This window comes from Balaenoptera ricei, chromosome 12 (genome assembly GCF_028023285.1).
Source record: "Balaenoptera ricei isolate mBalRic1 chromosome 12, mBalRic1.hap2, whole genome shotgun sequence".
NCBI lineage: Eukaryota > Metazoa > Chordata > Mammalia > Artiodactyla > Balaenopteridae > Balaenoptera > Balaenoptera ricei.
In genome coordinates this window covers 8,876,337-8,904,230 of record NC_082650.1, presented here as the reverse complement: position 1 = coordinate 8,904,230, position 27,894 = coordinate 8,876,337, and the positions used below count along the sequence as shown (strand labels likewise).

Genomic DNA, 27,894 nt, shown 5'->3' with positions numbered 1-27,894 from the left:
CCGTGTTTAGAAAGACTATTTAGATTCTTTTAAACTTTATAGATCTGTAATAATGTACTGAAATACAGCATAAACTTTCATCAAAGTTTAAGATGAAACATTTACTCAGATGACAGGACCATTTATATTTTTGTTTTGGTCCACTTATCCAGGGGCTTTAAAAGAAATCAGGCTTTGGCATATTAAGGACACATACCTAAATCGCAACTCTCCTTTTTATTATCCTGTTAGGTTTCCTTGGTAATCAATTGTTTTTAGTGAACTCAATGTGTACTTGGAAAAAGCTAGCACTCGTGTTTGCAGTGGTGCCACAGAAACAAAGTGGGATGATGCGGTTATGCATGATAAATGTGAGAACGGTCCCACGAAAAGCTGGAGGTCCAGGGCAAAACGTATCACCACACAAACCCAAACCACGTGCAAAGACTGGAGAAAAGCACATGGTTTGCAATTTTTATTGTCTTGGTATTTCCCCCTAGATCACACACTTTTCTCAAAGGCAATATTCTCTGAAGGCAGCAAAATCACATAGTAATGTGCAGTACAGGTGTGTACAGCATACAGTTAGTCATTTAAAACCTACCCACCGAAAGGGCAATGTTTATGCCAGGCTGGTCAAAACACTGAAACCCTTTCTAACATTCTGCTCTGTTTGGTGGGGGCAGTGGTGATAAAAGTTTAATTCTGCCCATGTACCCCAACCCCTTACGTACACACAGAGAACCATGTGGTTGGTGGAGATGACAATTTAGTAATTCATGTCTCTCCTCCAAATGCTACTCCTTTTGAAGCTATGGCACAAAGCTGTAGTTAGAGTTCCAAAATGTTAGAACCTAAAAGGAACCAGACATAATCATACTGCACTATCTATAATGGAAATTCATAAGTTTCAGTATGAGAGTTACATTAGCACTCTACGGATTTAAAATAACGAGGTTTTTTTTTTAAAACAGCTATATACTAGGTCAGAATTTTAGAGTAAGATAATGTATTGAAGCTGTCTGAACCCCTTGAGGAAAATGAGGTTTTTAATGAGTATTTGTGTGTTTTTCACACTGACCATATTTAGCAGAAACATCTTTCTTCTTTTTTGCCTCTGATAGTAGCCTAGCTTAGTAGGAGATTTCATTTCAATAGGAGAGGTAAGTTCCTGATCTATTACTAAAATATCAGTATATGCAAGAGACAAATGCCTAAAAACAAAAATAGCAATGAATTTCGTTTTATTTCTAAAACAAGAACTAATGAAACTAGCCTGTAAAACTTCTTAAATTTAAGCAAAACACCAGGCACTTTTTTTTTTCATGAATATAATGACTGGTGTTTCACAGGTATTTGCACCAGACCACTTAACTATATACTGCGTATCTTGTTTAATATCAGGATTCAACACATAAACCTACCTACCTTTGCCTTAGTTAATGAAGATGATGAACACCTAATTGTTAACACTCCCTAATCTCCTTCTGCTTAATAATCTACTCTTTTAAAAATTCTATCTGCTATTCTCATTATGGGTTAGCTCAGCTCAAAACTACCATCAACATGCTGATGGACCATGACAGCTTTCACCTTCTGCTCCCAGCCCACTCCGGCTGGTGGGCACCGTGCATGCCTTCAGGGCTCACGCCCTCCACAAACGCCAGTCAGTGCCTCCTGGGGCGGGGGCGGCCTGCCGCCTACGACTTAAATAGGTGGCCCTCAAATTGATGCCACACACCCCAGTCCTTCGGGACTAACCATTAGAATCCCCAGAGCAGCTTCTCAAACACCTGAGTTTCTGGGCCTCAACCCAAGAACCTGTATTTTTTAAAAGCCACTCAAATGATTTTGAGGACCAGCCAGATTCACCGATCCCCGGAACAGTGGGCGAGAGCATGGGAGCCCCAAGGCCCCACGGCACGGTGACCTGTGGAGGCCTTCCTCCCTGGGGCCTCAGCCCCCTGATCTGCAAAGAGAGGGTCTGGGCTAGATGACCTCAGTCCTTTCCAGCTCTGAAATGCTCGGTCTAAAGTCCAAAGGCCCAAAGGTGAGATGCAATCCGAGCTAGAGCTGTGCACGTGCGGAGGGAATGGGAAGGTTCATGAGAAAGTCAGTAACTGCGTGACACTATGACAAGCCGGCTGGGAGGCTGTTTTCATGGACAAAGGAAAAGCTCACACCTGTTTTCACATTTCCAAGGACGGGGATGTAACTCTCTAACCAGACACACGATAGTACAGGTTTTATTGCTCCAATGCAACTGACAGCTCTTTTTCCAATAAAAAAGGGAATTAAAGGTGTTAAACCCCAATCTGTTTTTTAAAAATATAAATTCAATAACAATTCACCCTATTAAAATCAAATAAATCCACCGTCCCCGCTTTGCTGGGCAATCACGGACACAGGCCTGACAGCAGGCGGTGGGCAGGATCGCCTCCCGGCCTAGCCCCAGTCTGAAGGAGGCACTCCCTGCTCCTTTATAAAATAGAAATGATTTTATCTGTAAGGGATCTTCTAATATTCTATAGCTTAATTATAGGAGTGGCTTCTGACACCATCCAAATCAGTGGCTGTGTAGTTTCTGCAAAATTATCTGAATTTAAAGAGAGAGGGACAAAGCATGGGGGGTGGGAAGGCAGTATTTTCAGGTCACACAGGTTAAGGTTCTCTCTTTCTTTTTTTTTCTTTCTTTAACTGAAAGGCTTTGAGAGTCTTTGCTGTATTAATGCAAGTTGTGAAATTCCAGGACGATGCCTTAGTCTAGGTCTCCCAGATTCTTCTGCCTACAGGTTTTTTTCCATGGAATATCCCAAAGGACCAGTATTTTTCAGAATACACTTTGGAAGAACATGATTTTTGAGTCTTCTCGGTTTAATTTTATCAAAATGGTATCTAAAATGCCTTCTAAATGTCTGAGAGATGTAGAAAAGATACTGAGTTGACAATAAAATACTGTATTTTACTTCTAACCCATGTATGATTGCTGAATTTTTGGCTGTCAAATTATCTCACTCATTATTTTCCTCATTTTGGCAAATAAATCTAGTTCTTCAATTTTTCCTTTGAGAAATGTCTACTTCCTCCTGAACTACTTTAAACTTCGTGTAAGAAAACCCCCCCCCCATCACACTTTTTACAGAATAAATTCACACCATACTAAAGACCAAGACAGGAGGGAACAGTTCAAGACAAGTTCTTCCACAAACTTTACAGACAAGCAGCCATTTTACATCTTCTTAGACTAACCAGGTTTAGGTAATTGTAGTAGCCAGAACACTGCAGGGGAAATAAAAGTTTGCAGTGATTTTCCTATGTACGAAGAATCAGGAAAACCATGAAAGGGAAATTCAAACAGTAACATTTGAATGTTTGAATTGCAGGCAGTGGATTCAGTGATTACAGATTAATCCCTGTATTATCACACCTGCATTTACTCAAAAATTAGTCTGAGTAGAACTATCTAAGCACCACCAAGATTACATTGAGAGCTTGACCTTTCATAATCATTTAAAATGGCAATGCTGTTTTCCAACATTCCAGCCCTCTTCTGAAGGTGCCACTTCAGCAACTTCTACAGCTTTCAAATATTTGGGTAAGACCTTTCAAATACTTCGGAAGGCTCTGACAGGGAAGTAGTATGGTAAACTTTCTCCCACAAATGGGGGAAGAAACGCAGGGGAGTATGATGAGGAAAAATTCTCACAACTGAAATGAATTATAAAAGCTTCTTCAGATGCTATTTTGGTTCAATTAATTGAATAATTATTGAGACGATATTGTATTTTGATTTTCATCATTGAGTCATTACTCTTTACAACAGCTTTGTTGAAATATAACTTACATCCCATAAAATTCACCCATTTAAAATGTGCAACTGAGTGGTCTTTAGCAACTTCACAGAGTTATGCAACCAATCCCACTATCTAATTTTAGAACATTTCATCACCCCAAAAAGAAACCCCATGCCCGCTGGCAGTCACTCCCAGTACTCCTTCCCCCCAGCCCTGGAAACCAAGAATCTACTTTGTGTCTCCATAGATTTCCCTATTTTGGACATTTCATATAAACAGAATCATACACTATGTGGTCTTTGGTGACTTGCTTCTGTCACTTAACAGGTTTTCAAGCTTTATCGAGGTTGTAGCCTGTATCAGCACTTCATTCCTTTTTTTACTGCTAAGTAATATTCCACTATCTGGATATCTCACTTTTGTCTATATATACATTCATTGCTGATGGACATTTGGGTTGAGGATCTTATTTTCTGTGTTGCTTTAGTGATTATAAATATGAAACAGCTAGGAAACAAGTCATTTGAACTAGACTATGGTCAATTTGGTATTCAAATTGATAAGAAAAAAATTTTAGGGGCGAACGAAGATGAAAGAAAATGAATTTTTTAAAACTAAAATTCAACTTAAGTTCACTGTTTCATTTAAGTTGTGAGTAAAAATATGCTACATTCTCAGGAAGAAGGTGCCAGCTGCCAAACAAACTGCTGTGACCACAGCAGGAAACACCGTCTCCTCCACTGGCGCACTCACTCTCCCCTGAGGCCAGCAGTAATTCCAGCCGCAGGAACTGTGGTCAGCCCCTTCCCTTACAAACCAGGAGCCAGCTCCGGGGAGCAGCCCTCCCACGGGGCAGAGGGGAGAGCCCAGGCTCTTGTTAATTTTGAGCAGCAAACTGAGTCTTGTTTCACATTTAACTCCAATTGGTGCCGAGCTCACCATCGCCCAGCACCCAATTAAAGTACCAAAAAAAAGTTTTTAACGGAACACTATCTTTGTATTTTGCTTTCTTGGATTAACATTAACCCCTCCAGAGCCCTGCTCACTGCGGCAATACCAGACACGCTTCATGAAGGCTGGTGTCTGTGAGCAAGTGCACAGGAAGCTCGGCCAGCCACATCTCATACGCTACTCTCCCCAGGCCCTCAGCGCTCCTCACACTTGAGCACACAAAAGAATTACCTGGAGAGCTTGTTGAAACAGTTTCCTGGGCCCCAGGCCCAGAGATTCTGACTCAGGAGGTTGGGATGGACCCATCCATCTTCAGCTCCTCCCAGCTCATAAGCAAGGCCACACCCACACAGACCCTGCTCTCAGGGAAAGAGGCTAGGCTAGGATCCTGAACAAGCGAACAGCCACGACTCCTTCTGGCAAGACTAATGTAGGTACTGCTACTATTTATACTCCATTATGTGAAAATACCTTTACTAGACTTTCGTTCAGTACTAGACCTAAACTCGCAGAGACAGGTTTTTCTTAATGAAACTGTATCCCTACAGAGGGATGCCTATTTTTGTACTCTCTTTGGATCCTGAGCGCCTTATCTTTAAGATAAGAATCAGTCTCATGAACAATACTCCAACTCAATAAATCACAGCATTAGCTATGACACAGTGGTCATTTACAAATAATAACCACCCTCTGTAAAACATTACCATTAACTCAGCAAACCTTAATCAGCTTAGTGTAGAAATGCAGACCTGTGAATTTAGCCAATTTAGAAGGCAAGTCGGAAAGCCCCAAAAGCAAGTGGATATTTTGTTTCTTAGCTCTTCTCTGTCCATATCACTAACCCGTTACAGGCTGTCACCGTAATGGCTAGTGGAGATAAGTTTGTTTCTATCAATTAAATAAAATGAATGTTTGTCTTAGTTAAATGTGCAACACTGCTCCCAGTAACAGTTTATATAAACAACAAAATTCTATAAAAGTAGTTGCCATTAAAAATCCAATGACCATAGTTTACATCTTATAGTTTCTAATAAGCATACAGTTCTTTAGAAGTGTCCAACTTCTAAAGTGGACACTTTAGTGTGTCCACTTTAAAGTGTCCTTTCTATTCAAGAAAGGCAGCTGAGAAAACACCCTGTTGTACACCATTCTTTTAAGCATGGAGAGGTCAAAATAAAAACCAATATGTCGGGGCTTCCCTGGTGGCGCAGTGGTTGAGAATCTGCCTGCCAATGCAGGGGACACGGGTTCGAGCCCTGGTCTGGGAAGATCCCACATGCCGCGGAGCGACTAAGCCCGTGAGCCACAACTGCTGAGCCTGCGCGTCTGGAGCCTGTGCTCCCAACAAGAGAGGCCGCGATAGTGAGAGGCCCGCGCACCGCGATGAAGAGCGGCCCCCACTTGCCGCAACTAGAGAAAGCCCTTGCACAGAAACGAAGACCCAACACAGCCAAAAATAAATAAATAAATTTAAAAACCAATATGTCAAAATATTAAAACACTATACAGAGAGAAGACAAGTAAAATAGAAATGTGGTTCTTAAAACACAATTTTTCATTAAATGGAGTCAAGTCCATAGTAACCTGATACCGGCTGTACTGGCAAAGACATCAACTCTGCTGTCAGTCAAGAGGAAGGCATCGGTCTCTCTCTAAAATGCTGCCACCAACAGCGTAGCCACATGTCACCATGTGCCTGAAGGCAAGCTGGACTCAAAGTTAGAAATTTCAGGGGTACATGTGTAAGCTCGAGCGCTTAACACCAGACTTCTTGAGGTTTACTGACCTTTAGAGAAGGTGTGAATAACAGTGTATCTTATTAATAAAATAACGCTATGGCAAACCTGACCACCAATGGATAATAACTTTTTAAAATTAGTCCTTTCTTTCAAGCTCTTCTGTATCTTAAGTTTAAATTAAACACAATCACATCATTATCTATTGTCTTCTTTTTTGAGGTTAAAGAAGAAACTGAGTGAAAGTGAAGAAACTGGCTTGTTAGGCTTCGGAAAAATGTTCAAATGCCAAAGAAAACTGGCCATCTAGCTCCACAAATCTTGCAAAAAGTCTACGGAATTAATCAGAACACAAACTGCCAGGCGATGCAGTAAGAATTCCGTGCACCATCATTTTGTCTGTAGCACAGCCAACCAAGACAGATGGGCAGGACAGACACAAACTCATATTCTCATCAAGTATTCATATAATTGTACGATACCAGGATAATAAATATACCAGCCTTTTATTGCCTGGTAATAGGCAATAACAGTAATAGGAATAATAAAACCATCGAATGTTAGGGCTGACAAGAGTCCACTCGAGACAGCTCCTAAGGAGGTCCAAGGGCTGCTGGCCCGGCGTTCCCGTTACTCCTCACTTCCTAGGAGTCAGGGACTGGTGCTATTCCCGGGACTGCGGAGTTCGGGAAGCCACCGAGGAGGAGCGCGTGAGGCCTGCGCTGGCTGCTCCCAGTCTCCTGGTTGTCCGTCTCAGAGCTCCAGGTACTCAACCCTCGTGACAGTGGTCACCCCCCCAGCAGGAAGATTCAAGCTCTGCTGCATATGGATTGGTGCTCACAGTTAATGAGAATAACTCCAGATTCCCTGTAGGTAATATCTATCAAGAAACGGAATTAACCTACCACACTCGAGTGCCTCGGGCGAGGTCATCAACCTTTGGGATTCCAGCAATCCTGCCCTCCCCTCCCGCTCCTTCTCCATGCAGGTGTAAAACAGCAGCCTTGGATTAGTGTCCGCTCAGCTGCTAATCACTAATGAAAAGTAAGGTCGTAACTACAGAGTTCAATGTCGAACAAGCCAACCTGACTCTATTATAAACCACACAGCTGTAAGCAGTTTCTTAGCTCACGTCTTCCGAGAATCACGACGCCCTAGGGTAGGCGCTTACCTCATTTTACAGAGAATTCAATATCACTTTAAGGAGTACTGAGGATAACTTAAAGTTAACCATGAAAACCAACACTAAGTACCCCTCATCTCCTTTTCCAAACTGCTCTCCTCCACCACCATTAGGCTAAGCTTACAGTGTAAAAGCTAAATCCTTTATATGCTGTGGATAATAACAGGGCAGAGTGAAACATGAAAGCTGGGCCTTGGAATTTCCCAACGACTTTTGTTTCAGGTATCTACATTATGTTATATTTTATATCCTGTTTTTATGTTGTATACATGTATATGTTCTAGGTAGAATAATTAAAAAAGGGAGGAGGGGTAACTATTTCGTAGGGTGACTCTAAATGGGTATTGCTTGGTGAGAGGTAAAAAGTTATCCTAGTCTGACTACCTTCTTTTAAAGGCTGAGAAACTGCGGCCTAGAAAGGCTTATGCGATTTCCTTACCTACTAAAAATATTTATATTTGTATAGCTCTTAAATGTTAGTCCTAAAGTTGTATTTTTCAATATAAGTCAATGGCTTTAAACTTTTGAATGGAAAAGTTTGTATTTCCAAATTCCAGGGTGAAAATTATGTGAAGTATATATACAGATAGATATAGATCGGAAGGAAGGGCTCAAATCCACTAATATCCATCGCATAATTTCGAGAACATGAAATGAACTCCCAAGTCTTTCTAAACAGCTCCTGTAGCCTCTGAAAGTAAGCCACTTCCTGCCCCCAGACCCACTTCCTGTCAGCCAAGCCTGCTTAACAATACAAAAAGTGAACAAACCACTCCTGCCTGTGTTCAATATAACTAGAGAAAAATCATGACCTTAGAGCTGGAAGGGAACTTTCTGAACAGTCCCACTAAAAAGAGGGTCAGTTCCCTCCTCTACTGTAAAACCGGGGTTTTGGAAACAGCTTGTGCTAAACCCTCCCCACTGTTCACCAGGCTAAGGCACTAATTTTGGAAGGAGGAAACTGAAGGCAGTAAGAAACTGCTTTCCAAGCACCTGACAAATGAAAGGACTGTCATTCTCACCCAAGTTCCAAATCCGTGCTGCAGGGTAACACTGGTGGGGATTTCCTTACCTGCTAATGGCATGTAAAAATAATATTCCTGATACCTATTGGCTGTCGATTTTTAAGATCTTTTTTTTGGGAGTGTCTGTAAGTAGGAACTGATTTCTTCTACACTGGGAATGACATACACCCTGTGTGTAAATTTAAACTAGGACACTTGGACACCACTTTCCACAGGAAGGGGTAAATACATAATCAGAGAATGTTACATTCTGCAAAAGAAACTGTTCCTTTCCAGAAACACAAATAATCATTATCCCTCTCTCCTCCTCCCTGCCCCAAGGCAGGCAAAATAAATTATCCTTCAAGGTCACTCTATCTAATAAGCTTGTGAAGTCTTGATTCTGTAGTATGTCATTTCAGTTTCACTAGGTGTGTCATACATATTTCAGCACCGATTTAGTTCACTGAAAAGTGAGGTTAATTATATCCACAAACTTAGGATCCCATAAAAGACTCGAAGTTAGGGACAGGGCCAAGAGGGCTATCACATGGTACAATGGATTTTAATTCCAGGCTCGTAAAACATAGGAAATTAAAGGCCTAAAGACTAAACCTCATTCCACCTGGAGTGGACTGTTTTCTTTGTAAATTTAGAAGTCTGTGAAGAGTTTTCTAATCTGGTGGGAGGAAAGCCTATGAAAGAATGAAAGTGTCAAAACAACATAATTCCTTTGCTAACCTGCTGTTTTAGGGAAGGGCATATAAAATAAGACATACTTAAACCTGCGCCATTTCTGAAATAAATCTTTGCCTCTAGTTAAGATCACATGTGCCATAATATTTTGCAGTATTAAAGAACATTTCTCCTATAAGGAGCTTAGTTAGATAAGATGTATTTGAACTTGACCAAGAAGTCTTTACTTTTGCTATCTATCAAAAATAGAGAGTAAGACCCCAATAGTTTTATTTTTTAAAAGTCCAAGCTAAATCAGCCAGCTAACAAAATCTGCTCGAATAAGCCCACTTCAACTGAATTTATGCTTTTAAGCCACTCTCTGAAATTATATGACGTTTAAAAAAAAAAAAAAAAGACCTCTTCAATTTGTACTCTGCCACAATCAAGTATGCTACATCCGGAGTGGGATTATAATTCTGTACCTAATTCCTTGACTGGGAGTAATCCTCTCGCCCACCTGGCCCCTGCAGCTCCCGGGCTGCTGCACTTACTGCAGGTCTCAGCTCCCCACACCCTGCCCCCAACCCCAGTCCCAGCACAGACTGCACACAATTCCACTAAGTAATGCCCCACACTTGAGTGTGCTCGCTCCCAATTTCCAGCTTTGAGAATGCTGCTATTGAGACAACGACCTATTTCTAGTTGGGTCACCCCCTCCCCCATCAAACAAAAAATCGTGGGAATACAGAGCCCGTAGCGGAACTAGCCGGGAACAAACAGTTCTGTGTGTTTCCAAGTCGACCGCAATTCTGACTAGAGCTCTCCTTTAATAAAAGGTGTGTGGAGGGCAAGAGGGCCCAGGTGGGATTAAATCGGTCCCTCACCTGGTCAGAACACCAAAGGTCTAAGGACTGCGGTTCTGCTCCGGGGATCCGGGGAGAACTGCTCCCTGGGACCCAGCGGCAGGCAGAGCGGCCTCCCCGGGAACCCAGACACCACGGGAAGGAGCGTCCCTTCCCGCTTCCTCTCTCTAGTGGCGCAAGGATTTGGTGATCTGAAAAGTGACAGCATCTTTCCCTTCCACCCCTATAAGGTGCTTTTAAAAAACAACCATTTTATTTTGAAAAATTCGAAACATTCGCAAAAGCAGAGAGAACAGTGCGATGAGCCGCAGGTGTGCTCTGCGTCCACCTTCGACACGGCTACTTCTCTTCTAGCCTTCCTGACTCACTTACTCTACCACTTGAAACACATTTTTTTTTTTTGCTGGCACATTTTAAGACCATTGTGTATCATTTCACTTGTAAAAACTTTGGTATGCAGCCCTAATGGACTTTAAATATGAGTATATTTTCAGCTTACACACACACATATATATATAAGCATACACATATATAAAACCACCATGCCACTCTCATAGCCAACATAATTAAAAGCTATTCCTTAATATTTAAAGTTTAGTCAATATCCAACTGTTCCCCATTGCCTCAAAACTCTCTTTTTACAGTTGATTTGTTCAAAGCATATAATGCCCTTTGGAGCTTTGTCATCCTATTATATTTCCAAACTGCCCTGTTTGGCCAGTTTCTTAATAAACATCAAGTTTTCCCCACCTTATCTCCCCATCTAAGTCCCACTTAAGTGTCTCACCCAAATAGCAATGTATTATGTAAGCTGATACTTGAACACCCAAGAAACAACATCCATAATTACATAACCAAGGCAACGAACATCTCAACAAGAATACTAGGCTAACATACATATTACATTTTCATAAATAAAGAGGTGGTTCCAATTTAAAATTTGTCCTAAGCTTTTACCAAGTGATCTGTGATTCAGTTTTCTCTTTAAAAATGTAAGGAATAAGACTGGATATCCTTCTAACACTTATTTTATAAAAAAACCTACAGATGCTATAATGGTGCAATAGGCAAAATATTATTCAAAAAGTATAAATTTCACCAAACCACATGCTTGGGAAATGATGGAAGAATCCAAGCAGGTATGGCAAACGACGATGTACTTATCACCAAACCTACGTGAAAACAGGTCCTTGGAGAAATATCACCTTGGCTCATGGTGCAATGTTAAGAGTGATTTACCAAAAAAACAAACAAAAATATGTCACACTCTGCCCATTCCTAAGTCACTCTGCCCAATGGTTTTAACTCTTCACGCAACAAGAGTCAGTGAAAAGAACAAAACTACCTGTACCTCTTGGCAAAGCCGGGATGAGAACTGACCTCAGCTCCCACCATCCCGACAGCAGGTATCTGTCTTCTCCACTACAGTGTGGGCGTCTTGAAAGCAGGTATTGCTCCCCTTTTGTGCACCAATGTATCCCCAGGACCTAAAAAACCTGGCGCACAGTAGGTACTCGTTGAATGAACAAATGGATTTTATGGAGGGATGTGGTGGTCTTCACTGTGGGAGCAGGAGAAAGGGCAGGCCCAACCTACTGCATTACGAGTCTAAGTCAGAAAAAAAAAAAAAAAAAAAAGAATGCCCATCATGAGGTATGAAAGCTTTTAATCAGATTAGAATTCATAGTTACAAGTGGAGTTGGCCACCTTTACTCTGTCCTCTGTGCCAGGCAGGTCCTCGGATCCTGCTTCCCAGATGAGGAAGCAGGGCTCGGGGAGGTTGGGATGCTCGCCCGAGGTCGGTCACCCACTCAGAGGCGGGCCTGTTTACCTGCTCGCTCATCCTCCTTCCCTCTATTTACCTGCCAATAAAGCAAGCATTTGAAGTCTGTTCTAGAAGCAGATAATGATGCTTTTCTTCCCCCCAAACCACTTGGCTTCTCACTTTGTGGCCAGGAAAGACAGAAAGCAAAGAAGCAAGTATCTGTCACTGTTATGGGTAGAAATAAGTGGAAGTAAATAAAGCAGTAAGGGGTGGGCAGTGAGGGGGCTCTACTGCAGATAAAATGGTCTCAATCGGGGGTCAAATGATAAAACTATCTACACGCAAACATTCAGACACAGACAATAGTTAATTTTCAACGATCAGTGATAAAAACACAACTCATTCATCTACCATTCTCTTTCCAACTCAAATATCAGGTACGAATTGCTTTCTTTTAGCATACGCCAGAAATCTGTCATTATACAATGGCTTAGCAAATGTGACACAAGACACTACCACCTTCTCTATAGAAACAAGGCCCGCGGAACAGCAGCCTTGTTTAAAACATGACCTCAGCCCCAGCCATGCCCGCTCCTGGGTGACAGCACTCACGGTACACGTCCAGGCTCAGGCCTGTGACGCACTGGACGCTGACTAACAAAACAGGTTCTTTGTACTTTAGCAAAAAATTTTTAAAAATTGGAACCAATGCGGTGGATCTGCTTCCAAATATTATCAGCTTAGTCATTAAATATATACAAGATTGTAACAAAGGCTTAACAATAATTATTTTTATCCTAAAGCAGGGGTTGGCAAATCTTTCCGGTCATGGGCCAGACAGTAAGTATTTTAGGCTTTGGGGGCCATATTTGGCACCTGCTGCATGTTCTTGTTCTTGTTGCTTTGAAAAATCCCTTTAAGTTGTAAAAAACCAATCCTAGCTAGGTAGCCCACACAAAAACAGGCCATGGCCAGATGTGGCCTTTACCTACCCAATCCTGAAGTAAAAACAATTATTTACAATATCTGATATGACAATTTTTTTGGTATTGACAGTTTCAAACTGATCAGCTCTCAGGCAAAAACAGAAAAGAAAATTAGGTTGTGGAAAGTGACTTCAAATTTAACAGAATGGAAAGCAAAGTCTCACACTGTTTATTACAGTTTCATCCTTTCTTTTATCAATAAAAGTCGGATCAAGGTCAGAAAATTTTCATTTTGCTTTTAAGGTTTGTTTTCTCAAGTATATTAGGTTAAAAAGATAATTATTATGTTAATGCACTTCTCCATTTCCTTTGAAACAGCATTACTGTTTATCTATAGGTGTTTAAAAGGGCTTGGAGAATGGAATGTGAATCATAATCCAAGGAAAACAGAACTGACCACTGCTGCTGCCTGAATTCACCAGTGCCCAAAGGCAGAAGGGTAACTCCTATGCACCCCTCAACACCCACCTGAAGAATCTCACCCAGCTGGGAGGCATTCCCTGGCTCTCTAGGGTACACAATATTCTGTATCTCTATTACCACACTTACTACACTGCACTGCAATTCTCTGTTTACATATCTGACTCCCCTATTAGACTGAGAATCCCTTCAAGGCAAAAACCTATCCTATTTATTTTTATAGACCTGGCACCTAGTGCGTATAATAGGGCTTCAATAAATGAGGAAGGAACCCATGTGACGTACAAGGGAATACTGACAACTAGAAGACACAGAAGACACAGAGGATGAGAAGGAGATATAGTGTTCCCTTTTACTAAATAACTCAAATGTTTCACGTTGCTGTTCCCCTTGGAAGATCTACTGACAAACTTTACCTGGTTTATAGCAACTCAGGAACTAAAGCCCTTAGCTTTAGCTACAGGTTGCACTGAAAAGTTTGTGAAATATGTTTCAAGGGAAAAGAGCACACAGGAAATAAATAAAGCTTACAGCATCTGAAGATACATTGTTTGGATTTCATAGGTATAAGCTTTGTCTCAGTTTATCTCACATTCTTTTCACTTAAAAACTTTTTTTTTTTACTTCCATTTTACAAATGACGAAATTGAGGTTCACAGAAACTAAATGCCTTGCCAAAGTACAGGTAAGTAGTAAATTAATTATGAAACTATTCTTTTTACAGCTCTTTGCATTTTTACTTGGAAAAATTATGTATATTAATTATATATTAAGTATTTCACTTTATAGTCAGAAGTCTCTAACTCACATCACAGCACAATGTTTATTTTTCTTTCTTTCTTAAAAAAAAAAAACTATTTACAGAAGGCTGGAATAAGATCTTTATTCTTTACATCAAAAGCCATAGATACTAAGCATGTTAGAAGGAAAATAATGCAACCTTCTGGTCTCTTCAGTAAGTATTCCATATTTAATTAATAGTGGCAGACACCCAGTTAGTGTTTAAATTATATAAATATATATATATATTTTTAACATCTTCATTGGCATATAATTGCTTTACAGTGTTGTGTAGTGTTTAAATTAAAAACTAATTGGAGTAGTTGAAGAATCCCAAGTGTAGTTACTACTGAAATTAAATAAAATATAGAGGATAATTCAAAATGCATTCGCTGATTTTGAAGAAAGACTGAATTCTACTACTTCAGATTAGAGTTGAAATGTCTAAATACTGTAAGAAAGAGGCATATTGAATCATCCAAAGAATCTCCAAATTGTCAGATTCACAAAAGTTTAAGTTAAAAAAAAAATTAAAGAATTACGATAATTCACTAATAGTGATGTTGCTTTCCTTTCCCAAACCGCAAGTACGAATAAAATTATTCAAAATGTTGTTAGAAATCACAATATTATTTAGGATGGTAACTAAAAGGAGAGGCCGGCATGGAAGGGTAAGAGAAGAAAGAAAAGAAGACAAAGGAATGGGGTCTCTTTGTTCCCTGCCATTTAATAGGAAATGTTGGCCTCTTTTTCCCCTTTAAAAACAAAGAGAGCCAAAATTTGAAAGCTCGCTGGTCACTGCCAAATTAAGCTCTGCAACTGGACACCCTGCAGACAGAAGTTCAAATCAGAGAGATTCTCTCGTGCATTGTAGCTGGTCCTGTCTTTCTGGAGCCTGAGCCCCATCTCCTTTTTCCCACCTCGGCCGCGTTCCAAATACCAATGAGGGCACCCGTGGCGCTAGGAGCTGGGACCGCGTACCCGCCTTCGTGACAGCGTGAGAGCCTTCGCCTGAACGGAGGCTCCGGAAGCGCACTGGGCTTCGCTGCCCACGCACGACCACCAGCATCAACCCCATCGAGAGAGAGGAATATATAAAAACTGTCCTTTTCCTATGAAATCATCAGTGCCCAAACTCTGGGGTGCATCAGAACCGTCTGGGGACCTAAAGCACACACATCCAGTCCTCCCAGCCCTAGAGATGGGGATTCAGCAGTCCTGTGAGGGACCAGGAAGCTTCCCGTCTCCAGATAATCGCGTAACCCGAATGTGGGAACCCTGTAGTAAAGTAATGCTAACTTTGAACTATGTGTGTCCATAGTGTGTCCATACACTCAGGAGGAACATAAGAAAGCTGCTGGATCACTTTTAGTCTATGTGGATTTAAAAATACTATTGTTTAATAAGTCTGGTATTTGTATATATTGTGGCAGGGGGCAGCGGTTACAATAATGAAAGAAGGTGAGGAGTTCTTTCATCAATCACAGTCACAAATTTATTAACAACATGTACAAACCAAACCCTCAACCTCCCCTCCCACACCCCATCCTTTTCCAGGTTCCTTATCTCGTGAATGGCACCACCATCCAAACACTTATGCAAGCCAGACACCAGAAGGCAGCCTCAACACCGGGCTCTCCCCCTGCACGTCCAATCTATCACCGAGTCCTATCAAGTTCACCTCCCAGACACATGTGCTTCTCTCCACCCGCAGCCCCGCCGTGGTCCAGGCTGCCACCACCTCCCACAGCCCAGCACCTCCTGCTGATGCGGGTACGGCAGCTGCAGTGACCTTCCAAAAGGCTGAACTGATCAGGTCACCTCCTTCCAGTCAAAACCCTTCAGCGCTTCCCCGAGTTAAGCCCTCATGTAGCCGTTTCCCGTCTCGCTGCAGGGTATGTCCCCTGTCTCCCTCCTTCACCTGGAGGACGCCCCTTCGCTCTTCACATCGCTCAGCACAGTCACGACGTGTGTCGGGGTGCGTTCCTGACCCCCGATGAGCACTCCCCCTACGCACACGCCATCGCGTATCCAAGTTATTCTACGACTACAGTCTGTCCCTCTCACCAGGCTGTAAATCCATGACGACAGGGACTGTTTCTGTGTCTGCTCACCTCGGCGGCCTCAACATCCAGCACAGTAACGCAGTAAACGTCTGCTGAATGAACGCGTGAACGTACAGACACACTCGCTGTGCCTTCCAGTGTGACGACAAATGACTAACCCCAGCCAGCGCTCCTTACCGCCACATGGGAAAACCTTAGCTGCCTAACTCACCATCTGCGTGCGGTGAAGGAGGGGCACGGGGAAAACAGATCCCATGTGTGCTCCTCAAGGGGGCGGGGGGAAGCATTAGGATATTCAGTGAATTCTGACCGTGTTAAAATATTTAGTGAAAGAGGATACATATTCTCAAGAGACAAGGTCATCTCAGAAATTATCTTAAGATTTTGGCATAGGGCAGAATTTTGAACACACTTTCAGAGTTTTCCTACTGAAGGGAGAAAATTTACTTTTACATTAGAAATTTCCGTATCGACACTCTAGGAATGAACAGCTAAAGCATCCACGGGTGCCAGTTAAAGGCAGTTCAGGCTAAACTTCTCAGAAAACAGCTTTAAGAGAGCTTGGCCTTGAGCACAACACCCTTTTCATCCCTAAGCTTGACTGCAGTGGTTTTCCTTCCTGACGCCCCATGCCTCCTCTCTGTCACAATGAAGAAAGCGAGTATGGGGGAAAGGAAGAAGGAAGGGGGAAGGAGCCCGCTGGGCACCCTCAGCTGAACCGTGGGCACGAGGGCTGCTTCCTGAGCCAGAGCCCTGGGCACAAAGCCCATGCCCCTCCCCAGATGACAGGGACGCACCAGGCCAAACCGGCCAGCTGGGCAGAAAGCGTGGTGCCTTCTGGACCTCAAACCATCCTCCTTGAAAGTCTACCCATCACACAAGAGTAGAGCCCTGAGCAGCTGGGAAAAGCAATGGACCACAGCCCTGGAGCGCCGGGGGAGGACCCGCCCCAGGGGATCGAGCAAGACTTCTCAGTCTGCCTGCCCATCTCTGCACCGGTGGCTTTCCTCTCAGCTGTGTCACACTTTACCTAAGCCTCTTTCCTTCCTGGATGGCTCCCAGCGGGTTTTCCAGCTCCCATTCCAGTGTTTGCCTGTGTCTGGGCTTGGGTCCCAGACTGCAAGCTCCCCAAAGACAAGATCTGTTGCAACCGTCTGTGCGATACCCTGTGCCTGGCGCCGGGGCGACAGATGCTCACTGAACGTGTGGACGTGCAATGTCTTTTAACAAGTGGTGATCGCAGAAGCAGTATTAAGAGAAAACACAGCAAGTAAATATTATTTCATTTATATACTTGTTTTACAAATAGAGTCATCCACTGACTCTGTTCAGACATACCAATCAACAATACTTTGCCTGACAAATTCAAGAGGTCTGGAGGAGACTCAAATCGTGACTACGCAGACGTAGCCATCTTTATGGTTTGCCTTCAATCCTGTTGTTAAAAATCATCATGGGAAGCCACCTAACAAAATTCTTAATCTGGGCTTGAATAATAGGAATCAATAACCATTTGTTCAAAGGACACATCTATAGAGCTTGTTATTGGATGCTTCAGCTTTAACATCTAGGAGGGAGCAAAAAACAACAGTAACAAAAACGAGATACTCTATAACAGCCTTAGAAGTGCCTATCAGCCAGTAAGCTCTTAGTGATCTCTGGAGTGGCCCTCATAGGATTCACATGGAGAAAGACTTAAGTGTATTCATTTTACAAGGCAAAATCTCCAAGACCCTCCCCCACCAAAAAGGAGGCAGGTAGAAATTTCCGATGGAAAACAGCTGTGGCTCACATAAAAGGGGACCTCAAGATACCACCTGGAAATAACTGTAAATATACAAAATATAGTCTTTCAAAATCTTACTCTGGTTATTGGGACCCTAACATACAAAGATGTTACAAGTTAAGGATGGCTACTATCCTTCCTTAACAGTTCAACAACTGTCTTCACTTTGTCGGAAGAACATTTTCCAACTTTCTGATCCATCATAAAGGAACTTCAAAGCCAAATGAAATGAGAACATACCTGCCCTAAGAAATAAAAAGAGAGCCTTAAAAAGGAAGAGCATTCTGACACACAGCACAACATGGATGAATCTTGAGGACATCACGCTAAGTGAAGTGAGCCAGCCACAAGAAGACAAATACTGCGTAGTCTCACTTATATGAGGCACCTAGAGGAGTCAAACTCACAGAGACAGAAAGTAGACGGGTGGCTGCCAGGGGCTGGAGGGAGGGGAAAATGGGAAGTTAGTGTTTAATGTGTACAGAGTTTCTGTTTGGAAAGATGAAAAAGTTCTGGAGACGAATGGTGGCGATGGGTGCACAACAATGTGAATGTACTTAATGCCACTGAACCGTAACTTAAAAATAATTAAGATGGTAAACTGTATGTTAATGTAAATTTTACTACCAAAAAAAAAAAAAAAAAGACAAAAAGAATAAAAGAAACTATAAATCCTTATGAGAAAGAAAAATAGTGACAGGAAACAGGTTTACTGACTTTCTTCTGAGTGATATTTTAAAAGCTGAACTCTGCATCTTTTCTTTTAATGAAATAAAGAAAACTACACCAGGAAAGGTAATCTCCTGATCACTGCTCTGTGTAACACAGCACAGGACTGTGCCCTGAGTAAGATGCTGTGCTTAGGTCTGTTTTATATCACAGGGATTGTAAACCCTGAACGTCACATGCCAATTGCAAATTGTAAATGAAAAGAATTCTGTGTAGGAAAAAAATTTTCTGCGTCACGAATGAATCGTCTTGATGATGTAACCTAGGCAAAAGCTCAATTGGCTTCTGAATCTTTTAGCATATTAACATAGTAATTTATTTAACCTAACAGTAAGGTAAAACTTTATTAATAAAGAACTCCTTTTAGAGAATCTAAAATTTAACAGCAGAAAAAACACACAAGCACTGACTACAGAACCAACTCGTTTGAAAAACGAGAAATAAATTCCACGTGTATCTTTTATTGCAGTTTTTCATGAATCCAGATATTCTCTCCACCGTGATTCAAAACTCCAAAATCTTCTCCCCAATATCTAGCCACCAGTTCACCTGTGTTAAAGCTGGTAAAAGATACAACTTTCTAAGAAATGCTGGTCACAAAGAACCTGCCTCGTTCCCACAACTTAAATGAAAGCCTTATAAAAAGCCCAGCCTGGCCACAATCTACCCGAGATGGCAACATAATCAGATGCAGGGGGACAGAGGTGGGGGGCACAGCAGCGCTCCAGTCAGCTGACGTTTACGATGTGCACCGGCAGTGCAGGACTAGAGCCCAGGAGCCTCCGAATCAAACTCCAGGGCTACCTTCCTTCATCTGCAATTCAAATTCATTACTAAACCTCTTTCAGATAGGAATCCTGCTGCCACCAGCACATTCCCGGGTTAACAGAGCACAGCTTCACGGGCCTGTCGTAAAATGCACTGGAACGAAGCTGCCCCCAGAAGGACAGCGTCTCCTCTGCCGGATGCCCTTTAAAGCGCCAAAGGAAGAGCTGGGGTGCAGCTGGCTGCAGACCCTCGAAGGGAGTTGGCGTGCTCCGTCGGAAGCCACCTGACTCTCCCTGCGATTTAGACGACTTTTCTTTTTAAGAAACTTCCAAGTTGCATTAGAATACAGGTTTTAAACAGACCGAAACCGCGTAAAAGGGGATTCTAATTTTTATAAAAGACCCAAACCACTGGGGGCGGGGCAGGTGGCTCGCAAACAAGACTGTAGAGACAAAAGCACCATAATCTTGTTTTCGCCAGGAGTTCCACAAAGGACCAACTAATAACAAAGAGAGCAGACAATTCCCTACTCCTGCCCTCTCGTCCGTTTAGAAAAGAGCTCTATTCTACAAAAAAAAAGGCCCCAACACCTCGCCCAGGTAACTCCACTTGAAAATAATGCCCGAAGCATCCGACCCCGCCCAGAAACTGGGTTACTTACTGGTTTCGGCATTTTCGGTTCCTGATGGGTCTTTCTCAGTCTCCTAGAAACACACTCTCCAGCTGCAGCTGAAACGGTTTTCCCGACCTAGAGGCAGAGGAAACCCCTTTAGAGCGCCCAGCAGCCTTCCTCCTGCTCCCGCCGCCGCCCCGAGACTCGGCGCCCACCCCGCGCTGCTGCTTAAGAACCGGCCGGGCGGGCGCCGGGATGAGTCACCGCCCAACCTGCAATTACGGCGGGCCGGGCGGGCGGGCGGGACCTGCGCGGAGGGGCTGCGGGGGACCGCGGGGCGAGGGGCGGGCACCCGGCGGGGAGGGGCCGGGTGGGCGGGGTGGGGAGCGCGGAGCCTGGGCGGCGGGGAGGGGACCTCGGCGCAGGGCGCGCAGGCAGGCGGGGACTGGCGGGGAAGCCGGCGGCGAGGGGGCACGGGGCCGCTGGGCCTGCGCTACCGGGAGGGGACCGGGCCGGGGGCCGCCGGGGCGCCGGTCCCCCGAGGTACTCCTCGGGGCTTCCGGGAAGCCAGCCTGGAGCCCAGAAGACTGCAAGTTTCACTTTGTGAAGCAACCGTTTGCCCCAAGACTGAAACCGCAACCGTCAAACCTTTGAGAAACACTTTTTGAAAATTGTCCCCGCCCGGGAGCGGCGAGGGCCGCCCGGCTGGGCGAGGAGGGAGGGGGCGCACCCACGCAGCCCGGGCTTCGCTGGCGTTTGGGAGAGGGACCCGAGGGGGCAGAGCAGAAAGAGGAAGGTGGCGGAGCAGCCGGAGCGTCCACGCGGGCAGGTTCAGCTTCACCTGCCGTGTGTTTGGGCCGCAGGGAGAACCGCGTACTCGGGACTCCGCCGGCCCGAGACCCCGGGAGCCGGCGGCGGACGAGCCCGGCTCCCGTCGGGACCACCGGTCCTGGGCTCGCGCGCCGGCCGCCCCGCCGCACCTGTCGTCGAGTTCCGGCCACTGTCCCCTCCGCGAAGCGCGTGGCGCGAACCCCCCGTCCCGGCCCCTCAGCCCGCCGACCCCGGACCGCGCGGCTGGCTCACCCGCGGCTCCGGCAGAAGACGGCTACGCTCCCCGCTGTATGTGCGTCGGTGCAGTGCGCCCGCGGCCCGCGCTCCCGAGAGTCCCAGGCGGGGCGGGGCTCCGGGGCGGCGCCCCTAACCGCCCCGCCCGCTCGCTCGCTTGCCCGCCCGCCCGACCTGCGAGGTGCGGCTCGCGGGCAAGATGGCTGCGGCCGGCCCCCGCGCCTGGGGGCGCTCCCCGCCTCCCCCGGCCCCGCCCGCCCGGCGCCCCAGAGGGCCGCGGAGACCCGGGGAGGGGGCGCCTTCCGCCTCCACCCCGCTCCTCCCCCCCCACCCCGCGCTCGTAAAGACCTCTCCCGCTTCGCTGCCCTTCCCCTTGCCCTTGGAGAAGAACTTCGCCGAGTTCGACTCAGCTCCCGAGGGTAGATGTAAAGTGTGAGATTGTTCCGTAGTGGACAGAGGAAGAGCAAGAAAATGTAAATAAGCCTGGAGGAGCCGGCCGGCGGCCACCGAGGAGGTGCTGGGCCGTTTGGCGTCGGGCTGTCCCGTGGTCAGGTCATTTTGCTGTCCTTGCCCCGGGACCGAGACGGGTTTCTGAGAACCTGGGACCTGGCCGCTGTGTCTCCGCGCACGTGGCCGCCTCCGCGCTCGGATTCGGCGGAGGACACAAGCATTAGAAGGCGCTCCATCGCCGAACGCTCTTGGTTAAAGGACACACTTGTGTCCTCTTTTGATTTTACTAGCACAAAGCTTATTGGAAAAGAAATCTCCATAGGGAGAAGTTCTAGGAATTATTTTAAATATATATATATTTTTTGCAAATGCTTCTCAAGAGGAATTACACACACACACACACACACACACACACAGGGACTTTGGTGGCCAGTGGGATTTGTTGCGCAGTGATTAAGAGTGCTAGCTCTAGAGCAGTGGTTCTCAAAGCATGCTTCCCAGACTAGAAACATCACCTGGTAACTTGCAGAAATGGAAATTCACAGGTACTGCCCCGAAACCTACGGAATCAGAAACTCCAGGGCTGGGGCCCAGCAGTCGGAAAGGTGAAAGGCTAAGGGTTGAGACCAGAGATTTTCCTGAATTCCTTTCCTGGGCTCACCACTAACTCCCTGTTTGAGTTGAGTGAGTTATTTAACTCCTTGGTGAGTTAAGAGTTACCGAACACTCACATCTGTAAAATGGCATAATTATGACACCTATTTCATAGGGTTGTTATGAGGATTTAAGGAGTCGCTACATATAAGATGCCTAGAACAGCGCTTGGCACATAGTAAGCACTCAACTCTATCCTGGTACTGAGAGCAACTAGTGACTTTGGGCAAAGCACCAAACTCAGTTTCCCACTTTGTAGAACAGAGATACTAGTAGCACCCACTACATGGGCTTTAAGGGATTAAATAAGAAAATGTATGCAAAGTGTTTAGCACCATTCTGGCCTCCTAGTAATGCCTAACCTGTCATTGGGATGGACTACTTCTGGGGTACTCCTTGTCTCCTGTGACCCCCTCCTAGCTGCAGGTGAGTAGGGAGTATTTCAGAAGTCCAGGTGAGTAGGGAGGCCTTTTTTGAGATTTGGTCCTCTATTTGGGCAAGTCTGTTCCCTATGGAAAACTGACTTTCTATTTTAAAGTGAAAATGTAAAGGGAACTGCATGAGGAAGGAAACTATGAAAGATATTTAACCTACAGTGATAAAGGTTCAGGTTGGATATGTCATTCCTAGCACACTCTATCTCCACCTCTTATCCTTGCCTGGAGCCTCGTTAGCCATTTTTGGTCCCCAACTCTACTGATAGGATATGCCTCTAATCTAATTTTTTATCTCACCCAGTTTATAGTATATTGTTTTAACTGGATGTTTGAAATAACAGTAGCCCAAGACCTTCTGGAGCATTTCTGCACTTTACCCTTCAGGGGAATGCTAAAAGATGAACTGGCCTGTGGCAGTGTCATAAAAATGAAAAGATCACAGGTTTCAGAAGCACACAGACCTAAGTCTGAATCCTGGTTCCAGCACTTACAAGCTGGTCACTTTGGGCAAGTCTCTTAACCTGACTGAACTCCCACCTCTCCATCTATAGACTGGAGATAATAATGTATATTTCATGGTGTTCTTCTGTCACTGAATCGTATAATGTGAGCATTCAACTAACTCAAATGCAACTTCTAGGTATAACTTTCTTGCATAAGTTAAAATAGTACATTGTAAATCAACTATATTTCAATTTTTAAAAAAGTTTACAAATAATAAATGCTGGAGAGGGTGTGGAGAAAAAGGAACCTTCCTACACTGTTGGTGGGAATGTAAATTGGTACAGCCACTATGGAGAACACTATGGAGGTTCCTTAAAAAACTAAAAATAGAACTACCATATGACCCAGCAATCCCACTACTGGGCATATATCCGGAGAAAACTGTAATTCTAAAAGATACATGCACCTCAGTGTTCATTGTAGCACTATTTACAATGGCCAAGACGTGGAAGCAACCTAAATGTCCATCGACAGATGAATGGATAAAGAAAATGTGCCATATATATATATATATATATATATGGAATATTACTACATATTACTATACATTCCATATATATGGAATATATATATATTCCATATATATATTCCATATATATGGAATATATATATATAATGGCATATTACTAAGCCATGAAAAAAAGAATGAAATAATGCCATTTGCAGCAACATGGATGGACCGAGAGATGATCATACTAGTAAGCTAGACAAATATCATATCCACTTATATGTGGAATCTTAAAAAAGAAAAAAGATGCAAATGAACTTATTTCTGAAACAGAAAGAGACTCACAGACATAGAAAACAAACTTATGGTTACCAAAGGGGAAAGGGAGGTGGGGAGAGGGGTAAATTAGGAGGTATATATATATATATATATATATATATAACTGAATCACTGTGCTGTCCACCTGAAACTAACATGATACTGTAAATCAACTATACTTCAATAAAAAAAAGAATATACAGAGAGTCAAGGAATGATTACAAAAGAGAATGGTCACTATAGAAATCGGAAAATTATATTAATAAACTTAATTAACTAATAAAAATAAAATAGTACAGCCATATTTTGCATATGCATTCCTTGTGTCTTACATTACTGAAAGCATTAAATCTTATACTACATGCTACTGTACAGGTTTTTACCTCCCCACAAAAACAAAAAATTTATACTGTCAAACTTATGAATGTTTTAAAAGGATTTTTCAAGGGTCATTTATTTTCACCTGATGGTAGAACCTAAGCCCCTTCCCAACCGCTGTCCCCACCCCGTTCCGCCCAACACACACACAAGACTGAACTCCAAGGAATCTATGCAAGTTGCTTAGGGCGGTGATACCGAATCAGGTGTGCATTAGGATCACTCATGGATTCCCCCTCTAGGAAACCCTGGTAACAAGTCTCCAGGTGAGCCTGACGTACCCAAAGATTGGAGAACCACTGACATAGGTGTGGCAGGATCTTGACAAATGTTACTTACCTTGCCTCACCCTTCACCCTTCTTTGGTGAAGTTATTCCCCCATTTTGTAAATCATGGTTTTGTTCACGTGTGATCATCAGTGCCCTGGCAGGAAGTGAAGAAACCTGGAGCCGGGAGTCTTAGATACCATTCCCTGCTCTCGTTTCGACTAGCTATTGACCTTGAATGACTTGTGCCTCATTGCAGGGTTTTGCTTTTTCAGCCAGAGGAGGGAAATCAAACGTCTACCCATGAGCCCAGGTGAAAGGCTGTTTGTTGGTAGATTGCTTGGAGTTCTTCAGGCAAGGTTACATGAAATTGAGTTAAGGCAGCCCTCTCAGAAGCTTTAGACGCAGACAAGGACGAGAACCGTCTACACAGAGCGTCCACGGCCCCTGATTGCAGGTTGCCTGTCAGGCCACTTCGGAACCTGTCTCCATGCTGGTGCCAGCCTAATCTCAAGAAAAAGCTCACAAATAGCATGACAGTCTCTAGCCTCCATCACTTGTAAAGAACAGTCAATAGGCAAGAGGGAAATAGAGTACCCTTGGCAAAACAATGATTTGTGTTATCTTGCAGGACTCAGTAACCTTGGGTGAAAATTCAGGACAGTGGGTGAAAGAGCACGAGAATGAATAAGGACTCAGACGGCCTGAGGGGGGGCCACTCTGCATTGTGCCTAGAGATCATTTTTAAGGGCTTTACAGGACAGTAATCTAGGAGACTCTTGGCACTATATTGATGGTACGGCTTATATAGTTTGAGTCCCCTAAGAATAATTCTGGCCACTAGGTGTTCTATTTTAATTGTTTCTTTGGCTTTTTTAAAATTTGGCATAAATAACCTTAATAGTTTTTATGTAAAAGAGTACTAATGACAACACTGGTTTGAGTAATAAACTCCCAGCTATTGTAGCTTCTTTTATTATTATTTTTCTTATCTCTGATCAACTTATGAGATTTAAAAAACAAAAAGTTTCCAGTTTCCAGCCATGTTGTATGATGACCTAGTGGACAGGACCTTGAACATCCTCTAGTCAGATACCCACATTTAACAGAGGAAAGAGCCCCACAGAGATTAAATTGTCTGCACTCCTACACCCAAACTTCTCTTGTCAAGATAGCCGGTGACCTACATCTTGCTAAATCAAGGGGCCGGACTTCTCTGCCTCACCTTACCCTTCTCCTAAGCAGCCTTGGACACATGTAGGACTCCCTGGGAACATTCTGTTCTTAGCGTTTCTGTTTTCTCCTCTCCTCCTTCCCCTGGTTCCCCCTCTGAAGCTGGCTCTCCTCTCCAGTTCCTCCTCCGCCGACCTCTCCCTGTGGACTTGGCTCCCAGCTCATTCCTTGGCCCTTATCTATGCACACTCCCTTCCTAGGTCATCTCATCTGCTCCAAGGCTTAAATAACATCTCCAGCCCTGACCTTTCCCTAGAGCAACAACTGCGTACTTGGTATCTCCAGTACTCTGGATTTTTTGAAAACTGCCCCCCTTCCAACCTTCCCCTTGGCCCTAACCCTAGAGGTCAACCTGAATTCCTCTCTTTGCCTTGACCCCACTCCATCCTCCACCTGTTGTGCATCCAATCCAGCAGACCTAACAGCCCTGTTTAAGAGTACATCAGATGGAGTCTCTCCCCTGCCGGTGGGTTTTAGAATAAAACGCAAACCCCTCCCTTGTTCCCCACCCACCTCCCTGTGTGGCCCGGCCCCTTCCTGCTCCCCAGTTCCGTGTCCCATCCTCCCCGTGCTCCATGTGCTCTAGGTGCCTGCCTCAGGGCTCTCATACTTGAGGTTCCCTCTGCCTGGAATGCTCTTCCCCCATCTCTGCCAGCCTGGCCTTTTCCAGTGTTCCAGTTTTTTGCCCAGATACCACTTCCTCTGAGAGTACTTCCAGCTCCCCATGTGAAGTGCTACCTTCGGGATCATTCCCTGCCACTTCACCTGATCTACTGTGTTGAGAGCACTTAGCACTCTCTGCTATAGACTGGCTTGTTTGTGTCTTTTTTCCTGTCTCTGGCACAAGAATTGAAGTACCTGGCTCTCTTGTTCAGTGCTGTGCCCTCAGCAGCTAAAACAAGCACCTAATAATTGTTCAGTAAGTATTTGCTGAATAAATAAATGAAGGAATGAACACTGCTAGTTAGTACCAAAGCCAGGTTACTCAGATTAGTTTTCTTTCCAACATACCGTACAGCTGTCTCCCGGATTGCTAACCATGGAAACGGTTTAATTACCTAGATTCCAACTGTCCAAAACACCATTGAAAGCCAGATGAAGGGGGAAAATAAAAATATTAGAAAAAAGAGTCCATCTATTTAGAAACTTTCTAGGTTTCTCTTAAAGTTTATTCATTCCAATTTTAGTTGGGATTCTAACAGGTTTGATTAGCTCTTTTCTGGGCACAGCAGATTAGAAGGGAGGGTGCAAGGGATAAGCAGACACCCTGACAGCAAAGAGGCAGAAAAACTACACAAAACAGACAGTAATTCAGAATACAGTCATCTGGGGTCACGTAGCCCAGAGACAGCTTTACATTCCTCGGGAGTCCCGAGGGCACAAAGTAGAGCCCAGGCCACTGACTGATGTTCATAAGGGTAGTTTTCTCAGGAAAGGGGTCTATTTATGTCTGGTCTATGCTATCGGGAAGCATATTATTTTGTAATTTTTAAAATCGTTGTAAATCATCATAAAATAATTCAATAGACAACTATGTACCAACTATCCAGATTTAACAATTGGTAATATTTTATCACATTATTTTCAGATTTTTTTTAAAAGAAAAAGCACTAAAACCCACTAAGCCCTCCTGAGGAGGAAGCCTCCTTCTGAAGTTGCTGTATCTCCTTTATGCGTGGTTCAATGTTTTATATGAAAAAAATCCACTTATGTGAAACAAATTAGCTCCCAAATAAATTAGATTTTTTAATTTTGGTGTTTGGTTGCAGAATATAAACAATAAACATTTAAAAATCACCATGAATTTTTCTTCCTTCTTCCTTCCCTCTTTCCTTCCTCCCTTCTCTCCTTCCTTCTTCTTCTTTTTTTTGATTGTCAAAAGCTAACTTAATAAAGCAGTTAATGTGCTGGGAATGCCCGGTGCGATACAGACTTTTCCACGGGTTTCTGCACCGCCATCCGCTAACACCAGGAGCTCCTCGGAGGTTGGGCCATTCTCTGCTTTATCGGGATCTCGAGCACCTAGAAGAGAACCTTGC

General features: G+C 44.0%; 1 protein-coding gene and 1 long non-coding RNA gene across 2 annotated transcripts in view; both read right to left on the bottom strand.

The window, feature by feature from the left end:
- Positions 1-21,852, bottom strand: part of EZR (ezrin) — a 50,352-nt gene extending 28,500 nt beyond the window's left edge. Inside the window, 3 exon segments of the mRNA XM_059940901.1 lie at positions 20,150-20,236; positions 21,185-21,249; positions 21,252-21,852. Of these exon segments, the coding sequence (XP_059796884.1) occupies positions 20,150-20,236; positions 21,185-21,249; positions 21,252-21,852 (753 nt within the window).
- Positions 21,853-27,421: 5,569 nt separating this feature from the next.
- Positions 27,422-27,894, bottom strand: part of LOC132375804 (uncharacterized) — a 45,139-nt gene continuing 44,666 nt past the window's right edge. Inside the window, exon 3 of the long non-coding RNA XR_009506116.1 lies at positions 27,422-27,877. This is a non-coding gene — a long non-coding RNA (uncharacterized LOC132375804). The remainder of the gene's footprint in view (positions 27,878-27,894) is intronic.